We start from the raw sequence: 19696 nt of genomic DNA, 5'->3' as shown, positions 1-19696 counted from the left end.
TGAGTAAACCATAATTAAAAAAGACCCAAGCACCCCAGTGCTCATTGCAGCACTGTTTACAACAGCCGGGACGTGGAAGCTCCTGCTCTGAATCGGCTATCACTTTGGCTGCTGAAGGGTGCCATCATGGTCAAAGTTTGCGATCTCATGAGATCCAGGGCCCTGGCTCTTGACCCGAGCACTCACAACTACCTGAGCCTGTCCTCTTTGTTAAGTACCATTATCTACATAAGTATTTCCCAAAGCAGTTCTTGGCTACACTGGAGACGTTTTGTGAAAAAAAGCATTCTGTGCTAAGTGAGTGTGGGAAACACTATATATATATATATATATATATATATATATTTTGGTGTGTGTGTGGCTGTGTAGCAGTCAAACTTGCTTGTTGACACTGATATTTGAATTTCATAGTGTTTTCATGTTATCATGAAATCTGTCCCTCTCCCACCCCCCAATTAAACACTGCAAAAACCATTTGGCGGGATGAATACAGCTCACTGGGCGTAGTTTTCCAGCCCCAAGTCTAGGCTGGGGATTCACAGTTCACAGTGCTCTGGCCCTACGGCAACTAGGAGGATGTGATTTCAATGGTCTAGTCTCTGCTTATCTCACTAGACCTGTTGGAAAGAGCACACACCCGATTTCTCCCTCCCACTGGAAATCTTTTCTTCACCGGCCCTCTGGGTTCCTGGGCTTGCTTGTTTTTTCTCACATCTCGGTTATTCCTTCTCGGTTCTATTATTTGACCCCCTTCCCTCTATCAGATTTCACAGTACTCGAGCGGTTCTATGCTCAGTACTTCAGTACTCCTCCTTCCTACCCTCTTGTGATCTCAGCCAGTCTCAAGGTTTTGAGAACTATGCGAACGCATGTGTGGCTCAGTTGTGTCTGACTTTTGGTGACCCCATGGTCTGTAGCCTGCCAGGCTCCTCTGTCCATGGCATTGTCCAGGCAAGAGTACTGGAGTGGGTTGCCATTCCCTTCTCCAGGGGATCTTCCTGACCCAGGGATCGAACCCAGGTCTCCCGCATTGCAGGCAGATGCTTTACCTTCTCAGCCACCAACTGCCCGCTTAACAGTTGTACTTGGACTTCTGATAAGTATCTCAAGCTCAACACATCCAGAAGTAGGCCTGCTAATACCCCTCCCCGCCCCCAGCTCGCCTACCGTCTTCTCCATCCCAGCTGGTAACAACACGGTCCCTTCCTGACTCCTCCCCCTGAAGCTCCGTGTCCAGTCCCTTAAAACCACGCCCAGCGCCCGCGGACTCCCACTTGCTGCTCAGCTGCCCCCGGAGGTCAGCCGCCTTCGCCCTTTGCCTCAACGTCTGCAGTGGTGCTCTGTCCCCTTGCCTTGGTTCAGTCACTTCTCAACACAGCAACCAGTGATCTTTTAAAAGTAAAAGTCAGATCGAGCTCTCCTCTCTTCAGAACTCTGCCATGGCGCCTTTTCTTCTGCTTGAAAGTCTTCACGAAGGCTAGGTAATCTACAACTCCCCACTACTTCCGCCTTCCGGCTTCGCCACCGTCCGCTCCACCCACCCGGGCTGTTCCGCACGCTCTGGTCTCTTTCCTGTTCCTCCGACACCCCAAACACACTCACACGGCAGGGTCTTTGCACTGGTTGTCATCCTTGCCTGACCCACTCTACACACAAGAATCTATATGACTAACTCCTTTAACATATTTAAATCAAATGACAAATGTCATTTATTCAATGAAGCACACCCTAACCTCCTTTAAAAAAAAACACACTATGCTCCCTTTTCTCCAAAACTTGTTACCAGTCTACCATATATCTCACTTAACATGTCTTACACAATTGACTTATTATATTTACTGTTCATTATTTGTCTAATCCTGCTAGAATGTAAGCTCTACAAGGAAGCATCCCGTGTCTGTTTTGTTTCATGGGGTATCCTAAGCACTTCTAACCATTTTTGGCATATAATCAGTGTTTAATAAATATTTGCTGCATTAAAAGCATCAGTAAAAAGTCTGTTTAGTTCTGCTGAATTCAGAGTTTCCCAAACTTGGTTGACCTCAAATCTCCTTAAAAAAAAAAAAAAAAAAATCCACCAGACCTCCTAATATTCCTAAAAAAAAAAAAAAAAAGTGCTCCTCCAGAGCACTCAGCTGGGAAATCCTGATTTAGCTTTATCTGTGCTTCACATGCCCTCGTTATCAAAAGTTGAGGTCCCAGCATCTTGAGACTACTTTTGTACAATTTTACTTGCTTGCTTATTTTGTTTATTTTTGGCTGCGATGGGTCTTCTTTGCTGCTCTGGCAATGAAGACCCAGTTCCCTCGTTGCAGTGAGCCCAGGCTTCTCCTTGTGGCGGCTTCTCTTGGGGGGCAGGGGCTCGAGGCAAGTGGGTTTAAGCAGCTGCAGCATGTGAACTCGGTAGACGCTCAGACATGTGGGCTTAGCTGCTCCTTGGCCCGTGTGATCTTCCTGGACCAGGGATCAACCTGTGTCCCGTTCCCTGGCAGGAGAATTCTTGACCACTGCACCACCAGGGAAGTCCCTATTTTTGATGACTGTTAAGCTTTTAAGTTCATAATGAAACACTGGTAGCCAGTGAAGGGCAAGCAAGGCACTGCGCTTGTGCTCATTCAGTTATATCCAACTCCGTGACTCATTGGACTATAGCCCGCCAGAATCCTCTGTCCATGGGATTTTTGGGGCAAGAATACTACAGTGGGTTGCCAGTACCTTCTCCGGGGATCTTCCCGGCCCAGGAATTGACTGCAGTCTCCTGTGTCTCCTGCATTGCAAGTGGATTCTTTACCTGCTGAGCCGTTGGGAAGCCACTAACAGGATTTCTTAAAGCAGTATTTTGTCTTAAAGAAATGAAGCACTAAAGCAGAACTCACCCACCTGTCAGGTCAGACTGCAGCTTCTGGGGGGCACGTGTTTGTCATAAATATCTGGCAGGTCATATACCTCCTCACCACCACTTAATCATATCAGGGCGTGCCCTCCTCCACACTGTAGAAGTGACGCAAATCCATCTGACCTCTTTATTAAATCATCTTTGCTAAAACAACTCTGCATGTCAGTATCAACATTAACAGTTCAAATGCTGTCAGTCTGAATTTAACTTTGCATAAAAATAAAAATGAGGCGATGGCCTAGGCTATGAAGAGTTGGCCTACAGAAGGTCTTAGGGTTTCAATTCAATTACAGCAAAACATCTGTCTCTGTTGTTGAATCTGCTCCTTATCCCTCTAGTGCTTTCTTTGCCAACCCAGTAAGCTTCTTAAGAAAAAAAAACAAAACACAAAAACAGAAAACCACATCTGTCAACATTAGAAAGAGGTAACTACAAGGGAACAAAATTAATCACAGGGTCAGTAGAGACGTTGGTAATGGTTTAAGCTCCCCTCACATGTATCGCCTCCTGTTCACTCTGCGTCTGTTCTGATGATGCCAGCCAGTTTCCATTCCTTTGGCAGAACGCCAAAGAGAACACTCGGATAGCGTGGCTGTCATCATTATTCATCTTGGGGTATGCATCTATTTTGCTTACAAATAGAAAACACAAGGAAAGCGGAAGTCTTATTTATATTGAATCAAGAACCTCTGACAACAACAATAAAAAATTCCAGGCCCCCAGAAATTCCCCACTGTGTCTGCATGATGCCAGGTAGGCAAAATATCTTGAGGGGGAAACTAGAGTTATACAATATGATATGGAAAGGCTGTTGGAGATCATTTATCCAAATCTTTCCCTTTTTTATATATGAGGAAACTAAGACTGCAGAGATTAAGTACACAAGTTTGCTTTTTTTTTTTTAATGTTTTTGTGCCATTTTTTTTCCAATTATTTTTATTAGTTGGAGACTAGTTACTTTTGCCATACATCGACATGAATCAGCCATGGATTTATATGTGTTTGCTTTTGCTTTATTTTTCTTTGGAACATTGGAAATACTGATATTTTATAATATAACATGGCTATGCCAAGAGCAGCCACTAGGTGGCACTTGTTATTCCTCCAAAAAAAATTGCTCTCAGAAATGGTGGTGTCTCTTGCGTTTTTGACCAGACCTTGGATGGAGCTTCTTTCCGTCCAACTGCCTCTTTCATCCCCTCTCACTTTATTCCTGAGTTACAGAATCAAGAAGGATGGGAGCGGGGACTCCGCATTAGTGGAAAGTGGGTGAGAGGAAAATGACCTTAGTCACAGTGTAATAATACAATATAACCACGAGATGGCAGCATAGACTACACAATACTGTTTAAGTAGTCCCTCCTGAAATTAAGATACTATAAAATTAAATGAAACGATATAATGCCAAATGATTCAAACAAAAAGAAAATTCCTGTTATTAAGTAAAATGCAATTATTTACCTTGTATGGAGGTTGAACATTGAGCATTTTTTTATAGATATAAAACAGCATTTCTTTTTATCTCTGCCAAGAGTAGGCTATAGAGGTGAACACTGGAAAAAGAAACTTTCCAGAGAAAGAAAAATATCATATGACATCCCTTATATGTGAAATCTGAAAAGAAGATACAAATGAACTTATTTACAAAACACGAACAGACTCACCAGCATAGAAAACAAACTTACACCAAAGGGGAAAGGCAAGGGGAGGAGTTGTATAAATTAGGAGTTTGAAATTAGCAGACATAAACTACTACCCATAAACTAGATAGACATCAAGGTCCAACCATATAGCAAAGGGAACTATATTAAATACCTTATAATAAATTATAATGGAAAAGAATCTGAAAAAAAGAGAGCCTATATATAGGCTGAATCACTTTCCTGTATACCAGAAAGTAACACAACATTGAAAATCAACTATACTTCAATAAAAAAATAAGCTTTCCATCAAAATAAAGCGCTGTCATGAGTGATGCATTGAAGGCACATGAGATAACGAACCAGGATATTTGGCTCTGGGATGGGATGTGGCACTTACTGCATGCCTTGTAGAAAGCTTCTTAACCTCTCTGGGCTTCTATTTCCTTTTCTATATTTATTATGCAGATGGTTTAGATGATTTTTTTAAATCCCTGAGGAGACAATCAAATATAGTGGTTAAGAATGTGAACTTTGGCAACAGATTTCCGAGAAGCAAATCGTAATTCTTCCACTTACTAGGTGTGTGAACACTGGCAATGGGTTGGTGTTTTTGTCTGAGTCAGTTAGCTGCTATGTCAATCGGGGATGACATCACTAGGACCTATCTCTTAAGATTACAGTCAAAACTGATGGGATAATGCCATGTGTTTAGTACAAGGTCTGATAGATTGAAAACACAATAAAATAATTAATGTTAACTGCCAATCTTATTCATCTCTATTAATGTAGTCTTTGCATTTCCAACATCATGACTTTGATCAAAACTACCACCATTCTCCCAGTCTCCCAGTGTTGAAATTTTAAACTCATGTTTGACCCCTATCTTTTCAAGATTGAATTTTTTTTCTTTGGAACTTTAAAAGAAAAGTTCCTTTGTCTTTCCAGTGCCCTTAGACTGTTTTCCTCTAACAAAAATAAATACTTGAATCTGTCTCCTTGCCCCAAGCCTTTCTACTTTCCTCTCTTCTACATGCAGTTGCAAAATTTCTGTTGGTGATATTTCTTTTTCTAGCATCTTTTCTCCAGTTAAAATGACTTCCTATTGCCTATAGGAGAAAACCTATTATGTTATATTGGCCTATGTTATTATACCTTTGCAAACGGTTTCTTATCAGTAGCTTTAGAGTAAATAAATCTTAAAATCCTCCAACTTTATTTTTCTAATTGAAAGCTGTTTTAGTTAATCTAGTTCCTTCATTCTTTTTTTATACACCTTGGGGTCAGTTTTCTACATCTACAAAATTCTGCTAGGATTTTGATTGGCATTGCATTAAATACGTATGTAGGTCAGTTTGGTGAGAATAGATATCTTCTGTTGACTCTTCCCATTATGGTTTGCCTCTATTTAGGTCTTTTATGACTTCTTTGTATAGTTTTCAGCATCTACATTTTGTACATATTTTGTTAGATTTAATACTTAAGTATTTCATATTTTTGGAGTTATTATAAATGGCATTGGTTTTTAAATTTTTGCCTTCCAATTATACATCACTGGTATATACAGACAGAATTAATTTTTTCCTCAATTAACAAACTGTGGGAAAATATACAACCTAAAACTGACCATTGCAATAATTTCTCAGGGAACAGTTAGGTATGTATTAAGTATATTCAAATTATTGTGCAACCATCAATACCATTTATCTCCAGAACTTTTTCCCCTTTTGTTTTTAAGTAAGACAATTTTCAAAGAGAAGGTCATTGTTCAGAGCAAAACTGAGAACAAGGTACAGAGAACCTCCATTTACCCTCTTCCCTACACATGTGTGGCCCCTCTACCATTATCAACATCCTACACCAAAGTGGCACATTTGTTACAACTGAGGAACCTACACTGATCCATCATGATCACCCGAAGCCCAGTTTACATGGGATTTCCCTTTTATGTTGTACACTCTATGGGTTTGGACAAACGTATAATGACATATATCTATCATTAAGGTGTCACACAGAATATTTTCACTGCCCTAAACGTCCTCTGTGTTCCACCTAGTCAACCTTCTTCACTCAAACACTAGCAGCTTCTGAGCTTTTTACTGTCTCCATAGTTTTGCCTTTTCCATGGCATCATCTAGTTGTAATCAGAGAGCATATAGCCTTTTCAGCTTGGTTTCCTTTGCTTAGTAATGTGCATTTAAGTTCTTGCATATCTTTCCATGGCTTGATAGCTCATTTCCTTTTAGCACTGAGTAATATTCAATTGTCTGGAGGTACCAGAGTTACGGACACCTGGGGTAACAGGCAAGTTTGGCCTTGGTGTACAAAATGAAGCAGGCCAAAGGCTAAGAGTTTTGGCAACAGAACACACTGGTCATAGTAAACAACACAAGAGAGAACTCTACACATAGACATCATTTTATAATCAATCAAAATCAGATTGATTATATTCTTTGCCACCAAAGATGGAGAAACTACATAATCAGCAACAACAAGACTGGGAGCTGACTGTGGCTAGATCATGAACTCCTTATTGCAGAATTCAGGCTTAAATTGAAGAAAGTAAGGAAATCATTAGACTATTCAGGTATGACCTAAGTCAAATCCCTTATGTTTATATAGTGGAAGTGACAAATAAATTCAAGGGATTAGATATGGTAGACACAATGCCTGAAGAACTATGGATGGAGATTCATAATATTGTATATGAGGTGATGACCAAAACCATCCCCAAGAAAAAGAAATTCAAGAAGGCAAAGTGGTTTTCTGAGGATGCCTTGCAAATAGCTGAGAAAAGAAGAGACGTGAAAGGCAAAGGAGAAAGGGAAAGATATACCCAACAGAATGCAGAGTTCAGACAATAGCGAGGAGAGATAAGAAAGCCTTAAGAGATCAATGGAGGGAAATAGAGGAAAATAATAGAATGGGAAAGACTAGAGATCTCTTCAAGAAAATTAGAGATACCAAGGGAACACTTCATGCAAAGACAGGCACAATAAAGGACAGAAATGGTATGGACCTAACAGAAGCAGAAGATATTAATAAGAGAGGGCAAGAATACACAGAAGTACTATACAAAAAAGATCTTCATGACCCAGATAATCATGATGGTGTGATCACTCACCGAGAGCCAGTGATCCTGGAATGTGAAGTCAAGTGGGCCTTAGGAAGCATCACTATGAACAGAGCTAATGGAGGTGATGGAATTCCAGTTTAGCTATTTCAAATCCTAAAAGATGATGCTGTGAAAGTGCTGCACTCAATACGCCAGCAAATTTGGAAAACTCAGCAGTGGCCACAGGACTAGAAAAGGTCAGTTTTCATTCCAATCCCAAAGAAGGGCAATCCCAAAGAATGTTCAAGCTAATATACAATTGAGCTCATTTCACATGCTAGCAAGGTAATGCTCAAAATCCTACAAGCTAGGCTTCAGCAATATGTGAACTGAGAAATTCCAGATGTACAAGTTGGATTTAGAAAAGGCAGAGGAACCAGAGATCAAATTGCCAGCATATGTTGGATCATAGAAAAAGCAAAGGAATTCCAGAAAAACATCTACTTCTGCTTCAATGACTATGCAAAAGCCTTTGACTGTGTGGATCACAAAAAACAATGGAAAGTTCTTAAAGAGACAGGAATATTAGACCGCCTTACCTGTCTCTTAAGAAACCTGTATGTAGTTCAAGAAGCAACAGTTAGAACCAGACATGGGACAATGGACTGGTTTAAAATTGGGAAAGGAGTACATCAAGTCTGTATATTGTAAACTCTGCTTATTTAGGGAACACGGACCCTTCTCTCTCCTGGAAAGACCAGGGTCATCTGGCCAGAACTCTGCCAGTGCACTCCAGTCTCCAAAGCAAGGCTCTTGGATAAGGACAGTGAGACTTGGGTCGTGCAGCATTACCCACCATAAAGTCACCAGACAACCCACAAACTGCAGAACAATTATACCAAAGAAATTCTCGCACTGATAGGAAAGTTCTAAGACCCACGACACATTTCCCAATCTGGGGGTCCTGCAAAGGGACTGAGAACCCTCAGGGAATTTGACTTTGGAGGCCAGTGGGATTTGATTACAGAACTTCCACAGGACCAGGGTAACAGACTCTTGGAGGGCACAAACAAAACCTGCATGCACCAGAAGCCAGGAGAAAGGAGCAGTGTCCCCACGAGACTGTGTCAGACTTGCCTGTGAGTCTCCAGGAGTCTCTGCTGGAGGCGTGTCAACAGCTTGGCCTCAGGCCAAACAACAGGGAGGGAACACAGCCCCACCCATCAACGGAAAATTGGATTAAGGATTTACTGAGCATGGCCCCACCCATCAGAGCAAGACCCAGTTTTACCCAGTCAGTCTCTTCCATTAGGAAGCTTCCATAAGCCTCTTATCATTATTCATCAGAGGGCAGGCAGAATGAAAACCACAGTCACAGGAAACTAACCAAAGTGATCACATGGACCAGAGCCTTGTCTAACTCAATGAAACTGTGAGCCATGCTGTGTAGAGCCACCCAAGGCAGACAGGTCATGGTGGAGAGTTCTGACAAAACATGGTCCCCTGGAGAAGGGAATGGCAAACCACTTCAGTATCCTTGTCTTGAGAACCCCACGAACAGCATGAAAAGGCAAAAAGATATGATGCAGTCCATGGGGTCGCAAAGAGTCAGATAGGACTGAGTGACTGAACTGACTGACTGACTGCTTATTTAACTTTCATGCAGATTACATCATGTGAAATGCTGGGCTGGATGAAGCATAAGCTGGAGTCAAGATTGCCCGGAGAAATATCAACAACCTCAGATATGGAGATGATACTACTCTAATGGCAGAAAGCGAAGAGGAACTAAAGAGCCTCTTGATTAGGGTGAAAGAGAAGAGTGAAAAAGCTGGCTTAAAATTTAACATTCAAAAAACTAAGATCATGACATCTGGTCTCATCATGTCACAGCAAACAGATCAGGAAAAAAGAGATACAGTGACAGACTTTGTTTTCTTGGACTCCAAAATCACTGCAGATGGTGACTGCAGCCATGAAATTAAAAGATGCTTGCTCCTTGGAAGAAAAGCTATGACAAACCCAGACAGTGTTCTGAAAAGCAAAGAGATTACTTTGCTGACAGAGGTTCACAGAGTCAGAGCTATCGTTTTTCCAGTAGTCATGTATGGATATGAGTGAAAGTGAAAGTCACTCAGTCATGTCTGACTCTTTGTGACCCCATGGACTATACAGTCCATGGAATTCACTAGGCCAGAACACTGGAGTGGGAAGCCTTTCCCTTCTCCAGGGGATCTTCCCAACTCAGGAATCGAACCCAGGTCTCCCACATTGCAGGAGGATTCTTTACCAGCTGAGCCACAAAGGAAGCCCATGGATATGAGAGTTGGACCATAATGAAGGTTGAGCATTAAAGAATTGATGCTTTCAAACTGTGGTGCTGGAGATGACACTTGAGAATCACTTGGACAGAAAGGTGATCAAACCAGTCAATCCTAAAGGAAATAAACCTTGAATATTCATTGGAAAGACTGAAGCTGAAGTTGAAGCTCCAATACTTTGACCACCTGATGTGAAGAGCTGACTCACTGGAAAAGACCCTGATGCTGGGAAAGATTGAGGGCAGGAGGAGAAGGAGATGACAGAAGATGAGATGGTTGGATGGCATCATCAACTCAATGGACATGAGTTTGAGCAAAGTCAGGGAGAGATGAAGGACAGGAAAGCCTAGTGTCTGCAGTCCACTGGGTGGCAAAGAGTCCGACACAACTGAGCGACTGAATAACGACAATGTTCATAGCAGCGTTATTTACAATAGCCGAGACATGGGAGAAAGTTTAGAGCCCATAAACAGACGATAAGGAAGATACGGCATACATACACAATCGAATACCACTCAGTCATAAAAAATGAAGATCTGCCTTTTGAAACAACATGGATAGACCTGGATGGTATGATGCTTCATGACATAAGTCAGGCAGAGAAAGACAAATACTGTGTACTTTCACTTATACGTGGAGCCCAATAAATAAGACAAATTAATAATTATAACAAAACAGAAGTAGGCTCACAGATGTAGAGAACAAACTAGTGGTTCCTGGGGGCTGGCAGGAGAGGGAAGGGCAGTGGGTCAATAGAGGGGTAGGGGGTTAAGAGGTACAAACTACCATGTATAACATTAATAAGCTACAAGGAGACACCGTACAGCACAGAGACTGTTTAATGTAGCCAATATTTAATGATAAATTAAATGCAGTATAATCTATAAAAATACAGAATCACCATTTTATACCTGGAACTAATTTAACACTGTAATCAACTATACTTCAGTAAGATAAGTAAGTGTAATATGGAAATCCTATAGGTTTTTTTTTTTCTCATTCAAGTGATATGTCTCATTTACTCCACAAAAAGCACTTTTTTGATTTTTCTGGTTTCTGTGCCAAGTTGCAGATGGCATGAGCTAGATGTAAAAGTTGTTTGATGTACACAGTTAAACTATCATTGTCAGCAATTAGCAGTATCTCAATTCTGCTCACCCCAAATACCTTTCCATAACAAAAGAGCTTAGCTGTTTTATTTATGAAGAAATAGAATAACCAACACAAATAAAGTTAATATTAAATGAGCCTTTGCTACCTGTCAAGTACAACACTAAGACTTGTTTATCCTCTCATCTGATTCTTGGAACAATACTGTAAGTGCAAATCAACAATCCTGTAAGTACACATTATTAACTTTTTTCAAAATGAGAAAATCAGGGCTTACAGAAGTTAAGTTATTGGTCACAGTTTTAGAGGCAAAGCCAGTTTTGATCCCAAGTCTGTCTTTACAAAGTCTATGTTTTCAATCACCTTTGATAGTCTCTCTTTCCATGACAGAAGCAAAATATCATTTTTTTTTCAAAATATCATATTTTAGTGAATTTGTACTCATAGTGAACTTTGATAACATCAAACATAGTTTCAGTTGTTAGTTAATCTTGTGATATTTTGCAATACTGAGCAGGGAACATCTCCGGTCTTTATTCTTTTTGTAAAATTCTTTTGACATGTAAAAAATCAGTTTGATTCCTGATGAATTAGCATTTACTAATCAAACTATCTTCCAATTTTATTTTGAGATTGCATATAACTTAAATATTAATTTGGCAAAGTTAACACCTTTACTAGATTTCAATTCTTCCAATTTAGGTAAAATGATGAAATTTCACAAATTAAACAAACGTTTACGCTTTTCAGGAGTTTTACATATCTGACAAACACATAAGGTCAGGCATAATTCTTACCAAGTTTAATCACAATATAAATATATTAAAAACATAATTACGTGAATGTGTGTATTTGTGCATATATATGAATATGTGTATACCTATATATTTATAGACACTTGACCCCTGGATAATGCTGGTTAGGAGTGATGACCCTCTGCTTTCTTGAAAATCTGGTCTAACATCTAGTTGGCCCTCTGAAAATACGGTCCCTTTGTAATCCTGGTTCTGCCTCCATGGATTTGACCAACAGCAGATTGTGTAGTGCTATAGAATTTACATTGGAAAAAACCTGAGTATAAGTGGACTGGTGCACTCAAACCTGTGTTGTTCAAGGGCTAACTATATAATAAATTTCTCTGTGGTCGTATAAAGCTTGGGAAATTAGTAATTTCAAAATTTGTAGGGTAAATCAGTACAATTTCCCAAGAAGTCCATTGAAGACTTGTTGAAAGAAAATCCTTAACATCACACACATATTTGGACAAATTAGCTTCATCTCTATAACTTTATAACTACAGAGTTTTATAAAATTCATATAGCCAGAGAGACAACCCACAAATTTTTCAAACTAAGAGCATAGGAAAATAGAAATGATGTATTATTCAATTAAAATAATTTGTTAAAAATATATATAGCAGAATCATAATCATATAATTTTGAAATAAATTATGTGTAAATGTATGTATAATATATATATGTTAATATACCAATAGTGCTACATGCATTGGTTAAAGGTAGAAGAAAAAATACCCCAAAAGTTAACTGTATTTTTTAATGATTAGTAAGATTATAGCAATATTTTTTCTTTGTGCTTTCCTGCCTATTTTATTTTTATGTTAATTTAACAATTAAGTTGCCATTTTTTAGTATTAAACTGAAATTGCTTTTAGAAGAATGAAAGAAGATATAAAAATAACTGCAAAAGAGTATGTTCGAAATGATAGGTTGATTAATCTGTAATGCCCAGTAGACTGACTATTCTACAGGGAATCTTTTGGGAGCATTGAGGGAGTTTCAATATTATCTTCACAAACAGATTTGAAGATGGGAGGATATAAATACCTTTCCTTCTAAACTGCATTTCTTAACAAAGATTAATATGAGATAACTGTTTTTGACATTTTTTGCTTTTGCATTTTGAGTTATTTATGAAAATTTACATTTTATGGCATCTCTGCATCCTGTTATTGGGATTGGGTAAGAATGCAATGCTGTATTGTCATTATTCTTCCCATGAAAAGTGATAGAGCATATCATTTTAGTACCAAGAGTTTCTCAGGAGTTGTCACAATATCTGAAAAAATTTTCATTTATCTAGCAAATGGAAGACAGAGCAATCCTGAACAGCTAAAAAACTAAAATATTCAACCCTCTGAACCCTTATGGATACAAGCTATATACCTGTAGAATGAAGATTTGAGTTCATGCTATTACATATCGAGGCTGTGTGCTTAACTCACATTCTCTGCTACTTACTAAATAGCGAAGAGGAGTCACAGACTCAAACTGTGGACAGATGTTCCTTAGAGAATCCAGTGCACCACAGATGAGAATCTTAGAATAAGGTCATAAAGTGGCTTAGGTATAATTGTTTAGTAATTCAGAGGTGGAATTGAGACTCAAAGCTTCAGAAATTTTGTGACATTTTTGTGAACATTTTTTTTTTGCCAAGAAGATGAGTTATCAAACCAATATATTTATGAATGTCTGTAAAAGAGGAATTCATTCTAGCCTTTACTGTATAGTCACAAAATTTGGAAGTTTTGCCAACAATGATGAATCATAGAGAGCTTTTAAGAGGAGTCTTTGCCTTTGTCTGGTCCTCGTTAAGATTGTATTTCTCCGGAGACAGGCAGAAAGGAGTTCACTGTTATCTACCCCAAGCCACATCTCATCATCATACTCTAGGCAGAGTGTAAAATGAAGATAATCTGCCCTTTTCAGTGATATGCAGCAGTGTGCTTACTCACAAACGACTACTGCCACTGCTATCAGCCCTTTTGAAAGTCTAATATAAATCTCGAACAAGTTTATTCCCCCATCCCTTATGAAGTTGCAGAACTGTTTTCCTCAGCACAGCCTCCCCTTTTAAAAGAAAAGAGAAACCTTTAGGTTCCTCCCTGTAGAAAACACCCCAATTCTTCCATACAAATTTACTGTTCAAATATTTATCTTGGTAGACCTGAATTCACAAACCCTATCTTCCTCAAATTTTCTACATTGTTTTCTTTTTTTGAAGTGCGGTGTAGGTACTTTCAGAAAATGTTTCAGGCTAGCATAGACTTCTAGTGAAATCTAAGAACTGGTAACTAGGTTATAGAAATAAAAATAAAAATTTGTGCCAAATGACTTCCACCTGACTGGATATGTAATAAAAGTCAGGGAACTGTGCATTCAAGTCTTACATGTATTCCCTTGCACGGTTATATACTTAGATCAGCTGTTTCTAGAAGGCTAGACCCTTCTTCAGCTCACTAAGGCAAGGATGTGGGTCTACCAAATACATTTTATGTTCAGAAATGTACACACTTTGTCGTTGATAAAATGCATTATGATGATGCAGACTTAGGTTTACCCGGGGGCTTGCATAAGATCTAGCCTGTGCATTTGCTTCCCAGGACAATACAGTTAACAGGTATTAATACATGTGTAATTTGGGGCATTTTTCTGCCTTACTATACTAATGTTACCCACTGCCTATTAATGTGCTTCATTTTCTCTCTTCATTTGATTGGGATTTAAACACAATTTAGGCTTTTACTATTTGACTCCAGATATTCAAAACACTGGCTATTCTTTTCACTGTGGTGTCTTTAATAATGTTACATTCTATCCTGATTTGGATAGTTTCACTAGCAATCTCAAAAAAGAAACAAGGAAAATTCTTATAATTGTTTTGGAATTATATGCTTCTGACATATTAAAAACATTCTTGATTAACTGCATGATAACTGTCTACACTGACATGTATTGCCCTAACTCTTAGATTCTTCTTTTTCCCCTTTCTCTTTTTAAAAGAGGGCTTATTTTAGCTTTATTGGTAAAATGCTGAGTTAAAATTTCTGTGAATGACTAAGTTAGGAATAACAGTGTTTGAGCCTAGGAAGAACTAAATAAATGTTTGATGACTGAATGAATGACTATGCTCACATATGAGAACTTATTCAATAAAATTGAAAAGAATCTATTTGAAATTTGGTTTTATTTTGAGGCATGTATAACCAAAAGAGTCTATTAGGAATTTAGGGTAATTTTTTATGAATACACAATCAAACAACATAATGGTAATGGATAGGACACAGCAAAAATGAAATTTTAACTTACTGTATTACTACTTCACCCATTAATGTCTTAGTAGGAAATAATGAAACACATTAGTAGTACAAAGGTATAGCTAATTTTTTGATTCAATAGAAAAGTTACAATTGAGATTTTAAGAAACAGTGAAAACACTCTTGAACCTCAACAGTTCTCTTTTTGGAGATTATAGACTAAAACATACTATATACTTTTTATCCTTAATTTTGTACATTTCACTGTGAATACATTGTTTTAAAGTATTACTGAGTGAAAGTTATTGACTAAGTCAATTGGTGTTAACTGCTTTCTCCATAAACCTTTAAATAAATGTGTATATATTTAAAACCTGTAAAAAACTCCTTCCTCCTCAAAAATTTTTATAATATACTTAATACTCTTAGGGGTTTCCCTGGTAGCTCAGACAATAAAGAATCAGCCTGCAATGTAGGACACCTGCATTTAACCCCTGGGTCAGGAAGATACCCTGAAGAAGGGAATGGCTACCCAGCCAGTATTCTTGCCTGGAGAATTCCATGGACAGAAGAAGCTGGTGGGCTACAGTCCATGGGGTCACAAAGAGTTGGACATGACTGAGCAACTAACGCTAACATTCTGAAGGGTGTTTTTAAAAAGAAAGACCCTATACCTTCATATTTGTTCAGTAAAGGGCATCTGAAATGTAGAAATATGAAATTGCAATCCAGTGTAAGTTTTCATGAACCTTGATTAATTTTTTTCAGTTTACTTCTCCATTGCAGTAATCAGCCTGAGTGGATATGAGGGAGGCAAACAAGACCCTGGTGATAGAATTTGTTCTCACAGGACTCACAGATCTCCCAGGGCTGCAGGTCCCCCTGTTCCTGGTGTTCCTGGTCATCTACCTCACCACCATGGTGGGCAACCTTGGGCTGATTTTTCTCATCTGGAAGGACCCCCATCTTCACACCCCCATGTATTCATTTCTGGGCAGCTTAGCCTTTGCAGATGCCTGTTCTTCATCTTCTGTGACTCCCAAGATGCTTGTCAACACCTTAGACAAGAGTCAAACGATGTCTCTCTTTGAGTGCATGGCCCAGTACTATTTTTTTGGTTCCAGTGCCACCACAGAATGCTTCCTCCTGGTGGTGATGGCCTATGACCGCTATGCAGCCATATGCAACCCCTTACTTTACCCAGTGGTGATGTCCAACAGACTCTGCACTTGGTTGATAAGTGCATCATATGCAATTGGTTTTCTGCAACCTATAATACATGTAGGATTATTATTTAGATTAAGTTTCTGCAGGTCTAATACAATACATCATTTCTACTGTGAAATCTTGCCACTTTTTACGATTTCTTGCACTGATCCATCTATTAATGCATTAGTGCTTTTTATTTTTGCCTCTTTTATACAGGCTTTTACTTTTATGGGTATTATAGTCTCCTATACTTGTGTCCTCTTTGCCATCCTGAAAAAGAAGTCGGAAAAAGGCAGGAGCAAAGCCTTCTCCACGTGCAGCGCCCACCTTCTCTCTGTTTCCTTGTTCTATGGCACTCTCTTCTTCATGTATGTGCGTCCTGGGTCTGGCCAGGATCAATATCAGGATAAAATGTATTCACTGTTCTACACAATTATAATTCCCATGCTAAACCCCTTTATTTATAGCCTAAGAAACAAGGAAGTTTTAGGTGTGCTTAGAAAAATAATAAAGAAATAAATATTTATCAAAAAAACTTTCATAGTCTTTCCTTTTTACTCTCCATTTACATAAAGTATAATAACTGGACCTGGATTTTGCACATAGGGACCAGTTAAGTATTTGTTAAATCAATTAATAATAATGTTTAGACTAGATATACTTGCCTTAGTTATAAGTGAACCTAGGTCCTCAAAATAACTGATGAACAGGGTAAGATATCCCTTACTTGTTGTTGGTTTAAAATTTTTATGAGTGAAACTGCAATTCCCAAATTGCTAAGCTTGAAATATGTATAAGGTCTTCTATTTCCAGATACACGTTTTAAAATTTTTATGAACTTATATGCTTTTAAAGGAAGATTCAAGTCCATGTGAAATTTCTATTTATAAAGTACTCACACCCTCCAAAATAATTCCTGAGCACATAATTTTTCAAAACATTCTCTTCAGTTAATATTTATAATGAAACTTGAGGTAGTTAAATGAACACTTCTAAGAATTTTAATAGTAATTTTACAAATTAAATTAGATTTGTATATTACTCATAAAAAGGAACAAAAATTAAGAGATAATAAAAATAGTTAATTTTCCTATAATATAATTAAAAGTTTTAAAAACTTCTCCTTCTTAATTTATTAAGTAATCTTATTGAGTCCCTTTTCCTGACACACACATACTGAATGAATGAATTTGTACATGTGTATATATACATATACATATATATATATATATATGTATATATCAGGAATTTGCAGCTACATGAATAATAGGTATGCTTGATCAAATCATAATTACATAGCTTAAATGGAATTTTCTTTACAAAAGCTAAGCATAGTTTCCAACTGTCCCTTTTGCCCTTTGCCTCTTGACTTTATAACATTTTTCCTTGTGAATATCTTAGTGAGAAATAAAGGAAAATATATCTCCATGAACATGACACATTCTCCTGACCCCTGGCCTATTAACTGACCTGAGGAAACAAGCGATTTGTGGGTCAGATACCCCAAAGCCCCAAGGGGGCAGACAGCCTTCAGTACAGTGTGTTTGGGATTTGTTTGTTCAGACCCTCGATACTGTTCAGACTCAGATGCATCTGAGCTCTGCCTCTTCTGTGAGGACTCATTCTAAGCAGCTTGCTCCCCCTGGATCCAGAAGCTCTGTAGGAGTTCCTTTTCCATCTCTTCACAGTCAAGGCCTGTGGCAAAGCTTTCTTTTTTCATAAGGGCCACACAGAGGGTTTAGGTTTGGCCATTATGCAATTGCTGTATGTCAATAGACAGTCATTCTCCATCTCCTTTAAATCCTTAGTATTTCAGGCAGTGTGGTACTTGAGTACATGCTTTTAATCACTACTCTTCTATATTACTGTAATGTCTTATATGAGAGGAAAGAAAATACCAGATGGGAGAGGATAGCCAAATATGAATAAGGACAAGTAAGTGTTTGCATAATAGTAAAATAGGAAAATAGACTGATGATGCTAATGGCTGAAGAGGCATAGGGAAGGAGATGGGGCTGGCCAAATCCTCAACTGCATTTTTCATGTAACACTTGTCCTCAGACTAAGAGAGTGGAAGTGTGCCTCAGGATGTGCATCGTGACTTCATCTTTTTTCGTGAAAGTTTAGGTCACTATGCTAGGTTTTCCATAGGATCTTGTGCACTCTGTGCAGAAACTTATCTTTCATGGTTTTCTGTTCCATGTAAAAGACAGTTTGGAATCCACACAATACCTGTAATAATCCACGAGAACTGGACATTTCAGGTAGCCCTCAATCCAGTTTACAGCATATCATAAGAAGGAATAATTTTTGACATATCAGACCCTGTTGATAAGTGACAGAACCAGGAAATAAATACATGTCATCAACCAGGTCTTGAATATTTTCTTCTTCCTCACCCAGAGAGTACAGACTGTGGTTCTCACTATTGGTTATCAACCCAAACCAAACAAATAAGAATTTGTAGAGGGGTTCTCAGGCAACGGTAGTTTAAACCTCTCGAAGTGATTCTAATGTATAGCCAATGCTAATAATGACTGGAAACAAGTCTTCTATGAAATTTAACAAGCCTTCTATGAAAACAGATGATTATCAGTTCACAAAAAGTTACCTGCAATTATTCCCTAAGAAATTCTTTTCTTGCCTATTAGAGTCTCATATTCAGGCAGGTACTTAATTTTAGTTGCACAGTTCTCCATTTTCTGTCCATATTATTGGGTACTAAAATCAATCCACTGAATATCAGCTGAACTATTATAAAATGTCTGCTAGGTATTTAATTTATATAGTTGGAGTGTACAGCCTCTATATAATATTTACTTTGGTCACTTTAGTAGAAGAGGAGACAATAATATTGAGATTTTTTTCACTTGAGTTTGTCATTGTCAAACTTAGATGACCACGAGCTCACAGCTTTTAGATTCAGCAGATCATTCTGGGCTGGCCCTGAGGTTTTTCATATTCAGAAGCATCTCGTGTTTCTGATGAATCTGCAGGCATTGGACCACATTTTGAAAGTCAAATGATTAATATTGCTCAAGCATCAATGGCCACCAAGTTGGAGTCAGAATTGATTTCTTTCTAATAGGAAAGCCTACCTACTATGATCTGAATGTGTGCATCACCTCAGCATACATATGTTGAAATACAAAGCCCCAAAGATGATGGCTTCCCTGATGGCTCAGATGGCAAAGAATCTGCCTGTAGTGCAGGAGACCAGGGTTTGATCCCTGGGTAGGAAGATCCCCTGGAGAAGGGGCTGACTACCCACTCCAGTGGAGAATTCTATGGACAGAAGAGCCAGGTAGGCTATTGGCCATGGGGTTGCAAAGAATCAGAGACAACTGAGAGACTTTCACTATCACTAGTCACTTGCCAAAGATGATGGTATTAAGAGGTAGGGCTTTTCAG

At 38.5% G+C, this 19696-nt stretch overlaps 1 protein-coding gene across 1 annotated transcript; it reads left to right on the top strand.

The window, feature by feature from the left end:
* The first annotated feature begins 15880 nt into the window (after positions 1-15880).
* LOC110128877 (olfactory receptor 5AC1-like) lies at positions 15881-16804 on the top strand. The gene has a single exon (XM_020879883.2). The coding sequence runs from the start codon at positions 15881-15883 to the stop codon at positions 16802-16804; it is 924 nt and encodes a 307-aa protein (XP_020735542.2).
* The last annotated feature ends 2892 nt before the right edge of the window (positions 16805-19696 follow it).

Source organism: Odocoileus virginianus, chromosome 25, assembly GCF_023699985.2.
Source record: "Odocoileus virginianus isolate 20LAN1187 ecotype Illinois chromosome 25, Ovbor_1.2, whole genome shotgun sequence".
NCBI classification, from domain to species: Eukaryota; Metazoa; Chordata; class Mammalia; order Artiodactyla; family Cervidae; genus Odocoileus; species Odocoileus virginianus.
Note: the sequence above shows the minus strand (reverse complement) of the source record. Positions and strands in the feature narration are given on the sequence as shown.